This window comes from Aulonocara sp. 'chitande type north' Nkhata Bay, linkage group LG7 (genome assembly GCF_057382095.1).
Source record: "Aulonocara sp. 'chitande type north' Nkhata Bay isolate Kocher_YH1m ecotype deep benthic linkage group LG7, A_spYH_male_GT1.1, whole genome shotgun sequence".
Lineage (NCBI taxonomy): Eukaryota > Metazoa > Chordata > Actinopteri > Cichliformes > Cichlidae > Aulonocara > Aulonocara sp. 'chitande type north' Nkhata Bay.
The window spans coordinates 8,690,541-8,707,234 of NC_141350.1; the positions used below are offsets into that span (position 1 = coordinate 8,690,541).

The window sequence follows — 16,694 nt, forward strand, 5'->3', positions numbered from 1 at the left end:
CTTTTGTTTGAACTTATTGTGATTGTTTCTGTCCTGGCAACAGTTTGCCCGTTACCATCACACTTTTGTCCCTTTTCTGGAATAAAAATAAAAGTGCTGTCTATATTTCTGCTCCTGAAAAGCTGTGTCTCTGTACTGCGCCACAATTTTCCTCCTCCAGCATACGAAATGAAAGCATCTGAGTGCAGTGCAACCGTGCAGGAAAAAAAAATGCATGTTTGCTTTATGATTTTTTTTCTATCGACCTGGCGTGCAGATATCTGAAGAATCTTTGTGGCACAAGTAACAACATAAATGCAACTTTAAGGTAATTACTGAATTTAGTAATACATTCCATCAAGTTACAGTACTGCACTTTTACCCTAACCTTTAGCAAAGCCTTCACCTTAAAATTTGGTGATATATGTTATGGGGACTTATTGACCTCACAATGGAGGTAGCCCACATATTGTGACTGTGTGGCTTCATGTCCCCAAAGCACAGTATTAACACACACACACACACACACACAGGTTTCAGATACATATTGTGACTGTGTGGCTTCATGTCCCCAAAGCACAGTATTAACACACACACACACACACACACACACACACACACACACACACACACACACACACACACACACACACAGGTTTCAGATACTCCATACAAGGATAGCAGCACTGAAGGCTCTGACAGTGACACATTGTTGTGTCCACACATACTATTGCATTTGTTCTGTAGATGCATTTACCAGAAGCGCTAGAGGGCGCTAGTGAGTATGTTGTTCTGGTTGTGGTTTTGAAGAAGAAAAAAGAAAAATAAAGAAAGGAGTCAACTCCGGTAATCCTCTGTTCCTACCTGCGTGTGTGTGTAATGCTTGCTGAACTAACACCACACAACACACATACAAGCAATTAGGACCACAGCTTACCAAACGATAATGTTACTATTCCTCCTCCTAGTGGGTGAAACTCACAGTGCACAGTCTTTGTCAAGCTCTGGCTAAATTGTTAAGCTGGTAGTGCAATCCCTGGCAACTAAAGTGTGAACCCCAAGTTGCTCTCAGATGCATTTTTTTGGTGTGTGAATGTTAAACAGAAAGCACTAGCGTGAAGGGGAAACATGGCTTTTGTGAATGAGGCAGAACCAGCCCATTTACTATATATTTTAATTCTTGGAAACCAGAAGTAGACCTGAATATACAAGGTTGTACACAACTGCAACCGTATCTATCAATACAAATAAGTCAAATAGTGTTCATTAAGTTGTTCTATGGTTTATAAGTTAGAAAGTTCATTGGTGGTTTTGGTGTTTTCAAGTTATAAAGCAGAAATGCAGAAAGAGTAAAATGTATTTTTTATTATAATAATTATTTTATATTTATATGTACAAAAGTCTAACAACTTGCCTGTTAGTTAAAATTAATTTATCTAAATGTTAGAAAAGGATGGGGGTTTTAGGTGATGTGACAAGAGTACGTTTTCAGGTACTCCATTCAGCTGATAGAAAAGCAACTCCGTCCCATTCAGAACAGTTTTTCATTTCCTCCCTCTTGAATTAAGACATCATACTGATTAAATTCTGGTTACTGTGGACAATGTGAAAATCTGGAACAGTGTACAATACATAGGAATACAGAAAAGTCAGTCTTACAGTTTTTTACAGATGCTAGGACACATTTCTCAATACTTAGGTCACGTTTGCAAAACTCCTCACACAGTGAGCACAACAGAAGTCTATGTGGGCTAAACTGAGGACCAGTTATCATTGTTTTGGCACAAAATGCATTCAATGACTACATCTCTCAAATTTCATGAATTATTTTCTCACTCAGACACAACAACTGCCAAAAATCTTTGTACGTACAGGACATTTTGCATGTGCTTACATACTGTTTTCAAAACTGTTAAACTCATGGCCAAAACAATAACACAATGCAAAACTTGAAAAGACAGCAAAATGCAACAGCAATATTTTATTGAAACATATTTTACAGTTTTTCTCAGTCGCTTTGGCGCGTTTCTCAGAACACCATTAACATTTGCACAGCAGTTAGTGCATTTCCCAAAACAATTAGTGCAAACTGCAAAACCTAGTGGATAGCCTGCAAAAGCACGTCACATGCACAGAATTGATTATCCATACCTCAAAAGCAAGTATCCATGTCAATGAAACTGTCAGTGCCATCAAAATGAAAAGTCTTGACACCATCTTTATGAACAAGATAGTCAAATGGCATTGTCATGTTTCCACTATGACAGTTTATAATTTCAGTGTTTCCCATTGCAAAAACAATTGGTGACACCTGAAAATGCTGACGACAGCACTATGGCCTACCTGTACAGCCATCTGAAATGTGCAGTAAAGTCACTGTAGATGTTATGGGAGTCTTGGGAGTAACTGAGACACTGAATACGTACGTTTCACATTTCCATTGTGTAGAAGTGTTTGTAATCCTACAGAATTGTGCAAAAGAAAAATATGCTACAGTCACTTGTTCACTGTAGAATACATGTAAACATAAAATCACCAATTTGGTAGAGCCTCCTCATGAGTGACAGCTGTAATTCACCTGAGATCAATTGTTCAATTTCGGAGACATTTCCAGGAAAAATGATACAGAAAGGTATAGGATTTGCTTGACAGATGGCCAATATTTGGCATGTGATAACTAATTCAACAATTTTGTGTGTGATGACTTAAGCAATGGATGTATGACTATTAGTTTTATTGGGAACGACTATTCAGCATCCATAGGTATGATTACTTTTGACTGACATGACATAAGCAAATGGAAATGTCAGAAAGCAGCAGGGAAATGTATGGAAGCAACTGATTCATGTCCAAAATCATTTGCAGTTTGTTCAGAGAGAGGAGAAATTGCTACTATGATGTGCACAAATGACTGAGTGTTGTGGAGGTTGAACTAATAGTTATGAGAATTTCAATTCTGATCTGAGAAACGCACCAAAGCGACTGAGAAAAACTGTAAATCTAAAAATGCAGTTTAACCAGCCACAGCTGATTCTCATTGTAGATGAACATCTACACAGGTGTTACTCCTTCAATTTTTCAACTCCTTCAATTCTGGCAGCCAGAAGATTCTTTCCTAGGTGTGTTGCCCTAGATGACATGAGATGTGATGTGGATGAGAACCTGTGGCCAAATGGAGAAGACCGAGTAGAATAGCATTACTATTGTATGTGTATCAGTGGATGGTGTGTATACAAATTCTTGTATTTTGGGATTACTTAGTGCAAAAAAAAAAATATACAGAAACAAATATTAACGAATTCTGCATGATGTCTGATTCATTCCAGTAACATATATTGAAATTATAAACAGAGATGTGTCCTTGTTTTACACAAGAAAACACTGTGTAATGCTACATGTTGTTAGTGTTTTTTAGGTCATTGTTTTGTGGGTGACAAAGTGTGTTTGTCGGCTGTCAACCTTTGCTAGTGTTCTGGAAGAATGAGTTTATTTGAGACCTGAATGAAGTGTTTTGGTAGTTGTAGTGCATTTTGAATGTGAAATGAACTGCTTTGCCAAGCTGAAGGTCAGTTAGGAGGATTGTGTGAAGAGTTTTGCAAAAGTGACCTAAGTATTGAGAAATGTGTCCTAGCATCTGTAAAAAACTGTAATATGCTGTTGCTTCAGATACACTCTGTAAAGCTTCAGACTGTAGAGGGCGTCAGCGCTCCTGTTTTCACAGCAGCTTTTCTGAAGATCGTCTGTCCGTCAATTTTGTGAGCAAAACATCAATACCTGTTACAACAAAAACAGAAAAAGATCAGAAACATTAAACGTTAAAATGTGTGTTAGTGTTTGTCTATGTGAGAGAGAAGTTTATGCCTGTAATAGTTTGGTTTGAAGGGTCCGTGTTTGCTGATGCCCATGTACTTGGCCTGATCATCTGACAACTCTGTGAGGTGTGCGTCAAATATCGGCAGGTGAAGGCTGGCCACGTATTCATCTGAAAATATGGAGACACAAAGATTATCACACCTTAATTTTCTTCTTGGCTATACTGATAAAACAGGAAAAAGAATAATTAATGACAAAATACAATTATAATGGTCTATAAAACATTTAATATGATTTTCAGGCTTATGTGCAGCCCTGAGACCCATTACAAATGTATTATGTGAATGTTTTCAAGCTTGATTTTGTGTTGATAGTGCAAAGTGCAAAAAAGTATTTAGACTTTTTTTTTTAACTTAAATTAAATAAAATCCCCTTTAAGTAGCTTAATAATTATCATGCTATATAATATAAAAAACATATTTAAAGTATCTAGTAACACTAAAGTAAATGTAGTCATTATGTAGAATGGCACTTTTCCACAATCAATACTTTATATTATTAGATCATAATTATTAATTCATTTATATGCATTTTAATTTTGTAACTTTTTAATGACTGTATTACAGGTATTCACTTATATAATGTAGATTTCCAATACAAAATGGTAAGTAACTAAAGCTTAGTATCGAGTACAAGATACATTAACAGCTGTGGGATAGAAAGAGAAAGTAATTAAATTAAATTCAGTTTTAATTGTATAGCACCAGATACAACAACAGTCCTCAAGACACTTTATATTAAAAGGTAAAAACCCTACAACCAACATGTGCAAGCACTTGGCAACAGTGGGAGGGAAAAAGTCCTTTTTAAAATGAAGAATGCATTGTAACTTGCCCATCTTCTTTGGCAGCAGGTAGACATCCTTGTTGTATCTTCCTTCTGGGGCATTGTACAGCTCTATGAGAGCCATGGCCTGAAACATAACAGCGAACGTTAACTAAAAGTGACTGCGAGCAGCCTAATGACTGACAGAGCTGCTGTGATGCATTTAGAAAAGAATAACCACTTTGTAAATCTGTTTTCTTACCTGGGTAGCGGCAGTGATGGAGAGGACAAATGAGGGCACGGTAGAGCAGCTCAGATTCAGCAAACGACCCTGAGAGGAAAGTCAATACTAAATGAAAACAAATCACGTAAGAGCGGCTATGATTACAACCATTTGAAATAATATTTCATCCCAATTGAACTGTGGTTTGTATGTACTAAACAGGATAACGTTATGATTAGTGTAGTATGAGCCCCCAGTTTAAAGCACAGCGTACACAAATGCTCTTCCTGTGCTGTCTGATGTTATTATTTACTTTTGGAGGATACACACCTGGTCTTTATATCATAATTGCTGCTTTTCTTTTCTGAATTTCTCTCTATTTTTATCTCAGAATCTCTCAGATTCATCCATCTGTTCCTTATAATACATTAAGAAGAGCGCATATTTCTCTTGCTAAATAAGCAGTGTACTTTAAGGTCACACATTTAAAGTCCTTACATGATTTGGGCCTCATTAGAAGAACAGAGTATCCTCACCTCTGCCAGCAAGACAATTCTCTTGCCATCAGGCCAGATGACGTGATCCACCCGAGGTCTCACATGCACCCACTTCAGATCTAAAGACCGCAGACCAGCCTGAGACATAGGAATCTATAGTTTAACGCCAAATCATTCACATATAGAGGCCTATACACGCACACACAACATGTGTCTTTACCAAATCTATCTCACTGCTGGAGTGTCCCATGTTGCAGACTATGCAGCCATTCTTCATTTTGTCCAAATGTTCTCTCATCACAACATTTTTAATCCCTGCAGAGAAGCAGTGAGTAAAAAAAAAAAAAAAAAAACAGGTGAAAAAAAAAATTAATTAAAAATAATATTTTGATTGTTTTGTTTAAAAAAAAAGTATTAATCATAGGATGACAGCAGTCACCTGTGCAGGTGATGACCATGTCTATATGTCTGACTATTTCACTCAGTTTAATTACTCTGAAGCCATCCATGCTGAGTGGAGTGGGGGATAAGAGGACAGGGTTAAAACAGTATTTCATCATGTTTTTTTCATGGTGTGGCGTAAGAGGAGGGAACACTTCACATCTTGGTTGATAAAAGCTTCTTCTATTCATACCAGGCCTGAAGGGCACAGATAGGATCCACTTCTGTGACATACACTATAGCACCCAGTGCTTTTAGGGCAGCGCAGCAGCCTTTTCCAACCTACGAGAAAAAGAAATTCAACACAGTCTGGCCGAGTGGCTTAAATGTGGGTTATTTCACGGGGCAAACACTTTATATCCCACTAACCTCGCCATATCCACACACCACCACCTGCTTTCCTCCAAACATGATGTCAGTGGTCCGCTTCAGCCTGGAAGCAGAGTTGATCATGGTCAGTTTGCTGCTATGCTGGTGTTTTTATCTGTTTATTCACTGGCTGGGCCCATGACCTCATTTTAGGTTTGACAGACAGTTTGTCAACCTATATAGATGACAACCGGAAGGAGCGTGTTTGGAGGCGTGGTCCTGCTCCTGAAATTCCGATACATAATCTCCAATAGTCGCAACAGGATTAATTACCCTTCCAGTACAGACTCCTTGCAGAAGTACAGGTTGTCAAACTTCTGTTTGGTCACCGAATCGTTGACATTCATAGCAGGAACAGACAGTCTGCCTGCCTTTGACAGCTGGTACAACCTGAATCAGAGGCACGGAAACACCCACGTGAGCTGCAGATTGACTTTGTAACCTTAAAGTCATTCGAGCTTCGTGTTTACACTCACCGATAGATCCCTGTGATGCTTTCCTCCACAACACCTTTGAGATTCTTAAACAGTTCCGGATACTTCTTATAGATCCAGTCAGTCAAGTCACCACCGTCATCGAGGACCTGGGAATAATAAGAAAAACAAGCTCGAGGCACCTTCATGGAAGCCTTTGTAGATAACACACTGAATTGTAGGTCAAATGGTTCTTGGCCCACATAAACATGAAGCAATAATTTTCAATAAAATGCATCTGAAATATATAAAATCAAAGGTTCATGTACTCAAATAATTATTCATTAAGATTCCAATAAATTCCAATAAATTGCGTTGAAAATTTGAGTGTAAAGGAACAGTTTACCAAGTATTAATTATATTTGAAATACTAATGGTGTTTAAGATCTGAGGCTACAAAAAGTCTTCAAACACGAACAGTATCTTCTGAAATACCACGGAGGATGTGAGTACAAATACACTCCTCCTGAAATGTATGCTTAAATATTACATTAATCTCTCTTAAGAGAATCTGCACATGAAGCTATCAGGTGAAAGCCAACATTTAGGAGAAAGTTAGCTCAAAGAAGTTTATTTTAAGACTCCAGATGAGGCTGCAGGAAAACATAGCTAAGGATATAGAGCTGGAAATGTGCATAATAGACCTGCTTTGAAAAAAACAGGACACATTATGCATACAGTGAGTAAAAATAATTATTCAACCTCTTGTTGAATTTGTAAGTTTGCTCACTTAGAAATAAATGAACAGTGTTTAATTTTCATGGTAATTTCATTTTACTGGAGAGAGACCGAATATCAATAAAAGATCAAGAAAAAATAACAAAAAACCCCACACTGAGTGAAATGATCCCCTACAACCCTGCTGTAATTCATGCTGGTTGTGAGTCCATATAGCACACAGATTATAATCAATCAATTACAGATAATTCTGATCTTAAGAAGTATCTGCACAAGTCTGGAATGGCCTACAAGTCCATCAGCAAGAAGCGCGGTTCGAAGACAACAACTGCTGGCTTGATTATTCGAAAGTGGAAGAAATATAAAATGATCACTAGTTGCTCTCGGTTTGGAGCTCCACGTGAGATCTTGCCTCATGAGGTGAGATAATTGAAAAAGGTGGTGAATCATCACAAAATTATATCGGAGGAACTTGTTAGTGATCTGAAGTTAGTAGGAACCACACTCACCAAAAACACCATTGGTAACACACTATGGGGTAATGGACTAAAATCTTGCAGTGCCTGCAATGGTCCTCGTGTTCAAGAAGCCACATGTGCAGGCCTGTCTTTTTAAACGATACAGAAACGTGCTGTGGTGTACACAGCTGGTAACCAGCTACAAGAAACACTTTACCACTGTGTTTGCCAACAAAGGGTTCTCCACCAAGTACCAAATCTCATCTTGGTTATGAAATACTTATTTCACTCAATGACATGCAAATCAGTTTATAACTTGTATGTATTGTGTTTTTTCTGGTTCATTTTTGGTTGCTAGCCTGTCTCTCTCCATCAAAATGAAACTACCATAAGAACTGTGTACTTCTAGGGGAAGCTATGTGACGTGTAAGCAGAGTCGATCATCATACCATGTTGGGCTGCCAGGTCTCAGTGCCGACACAATGGTCAATACACCACCAGAACTCATCCTCCGATTCTCCTCTCCACGCAAACACTGAGATGCCTGAGAAGGGAAGTGGCATGAAAAATGTGTGATGGTCAAAAAAGTAAGAGGGAGGAAGAGTAAAACCAGGAGCTTGTGCAGAAGCTGTACCTGCTTTAACCAGAGCAGCCGCCACAGCATTCTGAGTCGAGAAAATGTTACAAGCCGCCCAGCGACACTGCGCCCCCAACGCAGCCAGAGTCTCAATCAGCACCTGCAGGACACCATAAACACACAGAGGCCGGTTCTAGACACTGAAGTAGTGCTAATGCAGAATTATATGATGCACTGTGGATAATATGCAATATAGAAATAAAATAAAATCTAAATAGTGATATTCTTCTCTTTATTTAAAGAAACAAACCAGATCTGTATTTGGCACTTTGTAAATCTCTGTCAGTGCTTGTTTCTTTATTTGACAGCAGTGTGTGTGTTGAACTGACCGCTGTCTGTGCAGTGATGTGTGTGCAGCCCACTACTTTGGCTCCAGCCAGCGGTTTCTCCCCACCTGCCCTTTTCCTCAGGTTCATCAGAGCTGGCATTTCTAAATATCACAGATGAGAATCAAGACACAAAAACCAGGACAGTCTTAGATCCTCCTCTTGTGCATTTCTCTACAGAGCCTCTTTAGATGGGCAGTAACATTCATTTTACTGTTATATTGTAACTTCTGCATAAACTGTGGTTTGAAGGCCGTTGGTACTGGCGTACCTTGCTCTGCCATTTCTATTTCTTTGCGTCCAAAATCAGCCTGACTGATGTTTTTGATGCAGAAGTCAGACGGGCCTTTGGTGGATTTCTGAAGCTTGTCTCGAGGAGAAGACTCATCATCAGAGGTGTCACTGTGCACTGCAACACATAATTTAGACTATGTGAGACAAATCATCTGGCTGACACATGAAGGAGTATTACAGAAACACATGATTCTTTGGCTCAGGTTTTCCAGCCTTTATCTTGTTGATAACTAGGTGATTCTTTTCTCTGATCTCTTTGAAGTCTGCACATACTCTGGCAGTGACTGACATTTTTGAGAAAGGCTCATGGAGCAGATTAGGACCAAATTAATGAGACCTAATTCTGCAGAAGACTTTTCACTTTAATTAAGGTTTGGCCTACAGGTTAATCCTCAGTTTGCGATGCTGGGATCAAAAAAACAGCTCAGTTTATATATCAGAGACATGTGATTAGACTTCACAGCGAGTCTGTTTTCATGTTTCCATACCTGAAGCGAAGCTATCCGTAGATGACTGAGACATGGACCGAACAGTCCTTGTGGGAGGTCTGTTGAATTCTTGCTTCTGGCCAGTGAACGGTATTTGCTGAAGAATCATAAAAGGAAATCACAGACAGGCTCAAAAAGACAGATACCAAATATTTCAGTTTTACCTCTCAGCAGGTCACAAAGGTTTTTCCTCTCTGTTTGAAGCAGATAGATGCGGCAGTCAAAGCAGATACATTTGCTCATAAAACACCAACTTTCTTTTAACTCTCTTCTCACAGCCTATCTGTGTCATTAATCTTTCTATTTCTCTCTTTTATCTCTGTATCTGTTGCAATCTCACCATCCAGTGTGGCTGTTTGAAGGCTGGGCTGCTGCCACAGGAATCCCACTTGGCCATGTCTGCTCCCTGGCTGCACGCGTAGACTTAAACCTACAGCTCAGCCTTACTGAAGGCTCACCACCTGTCTTCAGCTTTTCTGTGGATGGCAGATTTTTTTTTCTGCTTTTGTTCTTTCTCTTACATATGTGCACACCCACCAAGACCAACACGCCCACACGCTGACCTCAAGTGTTTGAAGCTTTGCATTTAAGATATCATTTGATTGCATTCTGGAAAATGTAACATATTTCTGTTTTTTGCAAACTTGATCCTTAATAAGCCTCAAATGGGAACATTAGCACCTTGTGAGATGCATTACAGGAAAGGAGAGGGTGCTTATTTTTTGTAATGTAAAAAATACAGTAACATATAGCTCCTAAAGTAATGGGGGTTTGACTAACTTGTTTCAATTCTGTTATTAGCTGTCATAACTCGTCAGCTGCTTTCAAACCCCACAGAAGGAGAAAACAACAACTGTGAGCAAAAAAGAAGAAAAAAGCAAGAAACTGCACTCATGGCTGAAACACAGCAGTCATGCAACTAAAAACAACAAGACAGAAGCGATTAACACATATGTTTGAGGCTTTTTTATGACACAAAGCAAAGCAATGAAAAAGATATTATGCATGGAAAAGGTGTCTGCCTTCAGGAAAGCTTAGTGAAGCACGAGTTCAGGTTTCTAATCTCATCTCAGAACACCTACAGTGTTATGCAGAATTGATTTGGTTTGCCATGTATTTAATGATGGTAGCCTATGGTTTTTATATTGCACATTTAAAAAAGCATTGGTCTGGGTTTACGTTCCTGAAAAAATCTTTCTTTTCATTACATGTGATACAGTTTACTTCCAGGTATCTTTAAGTCCAGGCAGGGTAATATTTTTTAAATCCCCCAACTTAACCACACATTTAAACTAGACCGAGGGTGCAAGAAGAAATCTAGAATCCAAATAAATTTTATAATGGCATAAAATACTAAGTCAGGGCAGGCAGTCATGGAAAGAGACTGGACACCCTGAGGTCCATTAAACTAAAGTAAGAGAGACAGACAGACAGGCAGATTATCGATCTCACAAGGGAAATTACTGAGGAAACTACAGGAGCTGCTGTGACAGACTGTCCACTCTCACGATGCCACTCCTCTACACGTCAAATTCTTCAATGAATGAAATACAGTCCACATACATGAACATTTATTTCATAAACCTGCTGATTTAAAACAGCCCAGCATTGTCAAGTTCCTGGTCTGTTGACCCAGCGTTTTGAGTTTTAGTTTATTTGGATGTTATGTTTAAGTTCTTTAGTGTAGCTAAGTTCATTTGTTTATTAGATTCCCTTTGTGTTTTCTACCCCTGTATTTAAGTTTCCCTCTCCCTTTATGTGTTTCATGCTGCGTGTCTTATGTTGTCAAGTTTATATTGTCATGTCTGCGTCTCATGTCTCCTGTTTTATTTTGAAGGTCTGTGTCCTATGTCAGTGTAGTCAGATTTGCTTCCTTTGTCTCATTATGTCAGACTAGTGTCAGCTGTTTCCCCATGTGTGTATTTAGTCGGCGTGTTTCTGTTCATTCTTTGTCAGGTCGTCTGTTGTTCACGTCACGTTCTCCACACCATGTTTCCAAGTTTCATGTCCAGGTTTTTTTGTTGTTGTTTGTTTTAGTTTGTTCACTCCATACAGTCTGCCTCCGCCAGACTGTGACAAGCATGCCTCATTTAAATACTTTGTTTGGCAAAGGTCTCTTGTCAACATTAACAACATTAGTAAACTTTGCTGATCTGGTTTAAATATACACTTTATGGGCAACAGTACTGGGTCACGCCTCATAATCTCTGAAATTAGGTATATAAAATCCAGCACCTAGCCGTGCGCTCTGCCTGTGCAAACATTTATAAAAGCATGAATTGTTCTTAAGAGCTTGCTAAATTAGGGTGTGGTACTGTAACAGGATGCCACCATTGCAACAAGTCAGTTTGTGAAATTTCCTCCCGCTGAGATATCCCACAAGTGGTATTATTGGAAAGTGGAAGTGTTTAGAGACCACAGCAACTGAGCCATGAAGTGCCATGAAGTCCCAGACCAAGTAAGGACACTCTAATGAATGGTGTGAAAGAGAAACCAAACACAGGTCTCTGAAGCGGACAACAAAAGAAAAACAAAGGACGAGCTTTGTTACATAAGGGGCAGCAAGCCCAACCAAGTGGCAACCAGAGATCCACCCAGGGAACACAAGTAGGACACAGGACGAGTATGCAGATGCTAAAACACTGATTCAGAACTGTGGGTTTTGTGGTTTTTAACTTTGAATTAACCCTTTGAGGTCAACACCAAGAAAAAACAATGGATTTTTTTTTGTTTGCATTTCTTATTGATTTGGGTGAGTAATAACCACAATCAATATATATATTTTTTCAATAGACCCTGTAGTTTTTAAAATATTGATCTCTAACGGTTGAGATGTCACGTAATGGTAAAAGTATGAAATGTCATACAAATACATTAGATAATACAATTATAAAAAAAGGCCAAATTATAATTAAATTGATAACAAAAACTATCCAGGGCATTGGATACAGTTTATTTCTAGTAGCATGCCAGTGAACATTGCTGTTTTCATTCCATCAAAGGAAAGTATTATATCAAACAACAAAATACATCGTTTTTTTAGTCTGCAAATGTGAAAAATGTGCTGCAGCACAAAATACTCCCATTCAGGCCATTTCTGATTGAATGCTACTGTGCAAAATCAAAATCAAATAAAAACAGTGCAAATCAAGCACACCTGCTCATGGTTTTGGTCGTCGGGGTCTTAGGGTGTAGCATTGATTCTGTGGTCTTGGAGAGCTGAATCATGGTCCTCCAACTCTAGATGCTGGCTTGTTAACTTGGTTCAGACACAGCCAGGTGGAAACCTTTTGAGAGCCATCGGTTTCTGGTCCAGTAGGGCACAGTCCCTCTTGTAGACCAGGTATTCAAGTCAAGGATGTATCCGAACAGTGGAATATGCCATCTCCTTAACTTGTAACTTATAACTTGTCTTATACAGGTGTAATATCATATCAGAAAGCTTAATTCTTCCCATATGCTAATTATATACAGGGATGAGTGATGGGCATTGGTCTTTGCATTGGGCTCTTTGCTCCACCGTTTGACCAATGAAAGAGGCATGAACCCACAGGCATTGTTTAGAAGGTTAACACATTTCTTGTCAAACCATTTTATTGCAATCATGGTAAAATGGTAAATGTCCTGTATTTGAATAGTGCTTTACTAGTCCCTAAGGACCCCAAAGCGCTTTACACAACCAGTCATCCACCCATTCACACACACATTCACACACTGGTGATGGCAAGCTACATTGTAGCCACAGCCGCCCTGGGGCGCACTGACAGAGGCGAGGCTGCCGGACACTGGCGCCACCGGGCCCTCTGACCACCACCACCACAATCAGACCTTCATCAGACCTGTAATAACAGGTTCCATGGCCCTTCTTCAACAGGTCTTTGTCTGCCATCAGGGGAGCTCCACCGGTGCAGTTTGGTCATACATGACCAAAACTGAGTATACATGAGTATCATGCCACAGGACTATGTGATTTTTAGCCATATAATTGTTTAACGTCCATATAGTACTTGTTAAACATGAAATTATAATTTTGAGAACTTAGTAATATTAATTTACCAGATACTGTAATTTGGTTAAAAGGTAATCAGTTGGGATATTTGTGATTTCCACATGTTAGTCTTGATTTTTACAATATTTAATAATATTAACTCAGAAAGTTACAAAAATGACTTACTGAGGAAATTATTTCAGCATATTCTTGCTGTGCTAACACTTAATGTGATTTATCAATAGCAATGGATAAAGAAAATGGGTCTAGTGGTAAATTTAAAAAAATTTATTAAACATTTAATTTCACTTTTTTAATGCTGTCAAGTGAAATACATCTGTTTAGTAAGTCCTCTAACACTGTCATATAAGAAAAAATTATATCTTCCTATCTTAGTTTCATCAAAAACACTCAAAATATGTTGGATGTTTTTTTGTTTCTGACTTCCTGGTTGGGAGGGGTATAAGAAGAGCCAACAGTTTCCATTCACAGTGCCTTCTGGTGGACTTTTTTGGCATTACAGATGTAAACCAATTGGTAGAAAAGACTCAACATGGTAGGTCAATTTCAGCAAAAGCCTCAGTTAGATAGGGCCTGAAAATGTGCTCTACCAATTGGTTGAGCAGAACGCTAAAGGGTTTGATATTAAATATTTTCTGTTTGGTTACAGTTTTAGTAACACTATTAAAGTTAAATTTAGTTCAGGGTTTTTTTTTTTTGTTTAGAATTTTTAGTGGGTGGTTCAAGTTTTCATTTCTGTGATGAATTTCTTGTGATGTTCATATTTTCTTTTGCCTTGGCCTCTGTTTTATTTTATGGTTTCTAGTCTTGTGTTTAGAGTGATATGTGTTACTTTGTGTTTTACTTTGTAATTCTCCTATAGTCTCTCGTATCTTGTTAAGTATTTGTAAAGTAAAAAAGTCAAGTAAAATCTTATCTATATAGCACCTTTCAAGATAAAAATCACAAAGTGCTTCACAGGAGCTAAAACATAAAGATAAAAATCAACCAAAAGCAAGTTAAAAAACATGAGAGTTAGGTGTTAGGAGTTTCTCTGTCATGTTACCTCCTGTTGTATTTTGATAGTCATTTGTCTCTTGTGGCCTGTTTTCAGTTTGGCTCCTGGTCTAGTTCAGCTGTGTTTTGTTACCCACTCTGCCGCACTTACCTACTATGTATATAACTGCAAGATAATAATTGCACTGCAAGGCACTACATGTCTTGGAGTATGGGAGAAGCTGGAGTGCTCCTGACCCAGGACCTTGCTTTGAGGCAACAGTGCAAACCACCACACCATTGTGCTGTTGCAATAGCTCCCTCAGTATAAGTGAATGTGTATATGCACTGATATATCATTAAATTCACAGTAAAAACTAACATAACTGTGCACTTGTGTCTTCAAGACAGCTGTGGCGGACGATGGGCAGTAAGGGCGGATTATGACAGCACATGTCAGTTTGATGACAACATTATTGTATGGTGCTGTTTGCCAGGCACTGCAGGGTATAACGAGGCTTTCAGTCTGTTCAACTTGTCTTAAAATGTGCCTCTGGAGCTCAGGAAGATTTTGAACTTTGCTATGAATTCTTTGGATTTTTATCCTTCACCTAAATAAAGGTTTTGTTGTTTCTTGAAGTTTGCCTTGAGATTTCAGCATTTGATTAAAGACAAGACATAGGAGACAATTAACTAGCAAAATAAAACAGGCAGTGAACATCGATAAGAAACTTGAACAAACTGTACAAGAAAAGACACATGAGGATGAGATGGAAGTAAACTCTATAGCAGACTGGGATTAAAGCATAATCAGAGCTGAATTGTCTAAAACACGAGTAACTAAACTCCACAACTCCTAACCTTGACCTAAAATATGACATGCTGAAATAAACATGAAACTAACAGGAATCAAAAAGCAGCCTAGCAGTAAAAGGCATAAAGGAAACTAGAATTTAAGACGAAACACAGATAACAGAAGTCCACAGCAAATCCCACAGACCGTGACAGTCACAGAGCAGGATCACTGCTCTACTGAGGCACATAGTGTGTCAACAACTGCAGAGTTCAAACCTCCCCAGGCATTAACATCACCATAAAAACTGACCAAGCACTTCCTGTAAGTGGCCCAGGGCTTTTGTACATGGGGTGTAGTAATACCAGGTACAAACAAAAATAAATTATATTAAAAAGTCACCAATAAATATAAATAAAGCTGTATTTTAAAGTCTGGGGGCTTTTTTTTTAAACACATGGTTATAAGAAAACCTTGTGTTTCGTAAAATCACTTAAATACTGCCTTCCAAAAATAGCTGCCACTTACACAAGCCACCAATCATTAACACAAAAGCTATTAACCTTTGACTTGGAGCAGTGTGAAAGTTAACTTAATGAGGTACAGGTGGACATTCAAATTCAAAGCAGCTACTGCACAGATACTCTTCAAATAAATCTCAGAATTACATCTTAATGTGTAAAATATCTCTCTCTTTGTGTCCAACCACACATTTCCTCTATGCCAGTGCAATCGACAAAGACCAACATAACCAATGTAATGTTGCTTAAACCCTCTAATCTTAAAAAACCTTGAATTGTAATTACACATCAAGTCCTCGACTCGCTGCCCTCTGTAAAAGAAAGAAAAGTTGTGATACCTTGATACAGATGGACTGCACCGCCTCCTCCCTCTTGCCCTTAGATATATTCACTAGATTATACGCTTTCTTCATGCTAGCACAGTGACTCTCATGAACCCTGCAGAGCTGCAAGCCGATGTTGTTCAAGTGACGCTTGATGCCACTCCCTCACCAAACAGGTGACAAAAGAAGGTGGAAGTGAGAAATGTGACCTCTGTGAGGCTTTCTGTGTGTGATTCTGAGAAAATACAGACAGCAGGAACTACAAAGATGAAGAGCGAGATTTAAGGAAAGAAAATCTCAGTTGAGTGCTTTTTGAGGCCACAGATGAAAATAGTTTAAAATAAACAGACAGCAGGGAGGTGACAGTTTTGCAACGTAATGACAGTTATTGCAACATAAAGAAAAACGACAGAAGAACTGGTCACGAGGAAAGAACATTATTCTTAACAAAAGGGTTACAGAGGTAAGCATGAGAGGCCATGTGACAATAGAGCATGAATTCATTGTTTTCTGTCCACAGAATGACCAAGCAGCACTGCAGTGTTACTGAAGTCTCTTAGAGTGGCATTTGA

General features: G+C 38.6%; 1 protein-coding gene across 1 annotated transcript; it reads right to left on the reverse strand.

The window, feature by feature from the left end:
* Nucleotides 1-1,343: 1,343 nt before the first annotated feature.
* On the reverse strand, nt 1,344-16,252 carry LOC147324510 (S-adenosylhomocysteine hydrolase-like protein 1). The gene is made up of 17 exons (XM_086298347.1): nt 16,138-16,252; nt 9,502-9,598; nt 8,991-9,128; nt 8,723-8,823; nt 8,391-8,493; nt 8,206-8,300; nt 6,624-6,730; nt 6,421-6,537; nt 6,148-6,211; nt 5,972-6,060; nt 5,777-5,847; nt 5,558-5,652; nt 5,377-5,475; nt 4,880-4,948; nt 4,687-4,765; nt 3,841-3,961; nt 1,344-3,753 (listed from the first exon to the last, which is right to left on the reverse strand). Exons 1-17 carry the CDS (start codon nt 16,210-16,212, stop codon nt 3,747-3,749), a joined length of 1,527 nt encoding a protein of 508 aa, XP_086154473.1. The 5' UTR covers nt 16,213-16,252; the 3' UTR covers nt 1,344-3,746.
* Nucleotides 16,253-16,694: the final 442 nt, after the last annotated feature.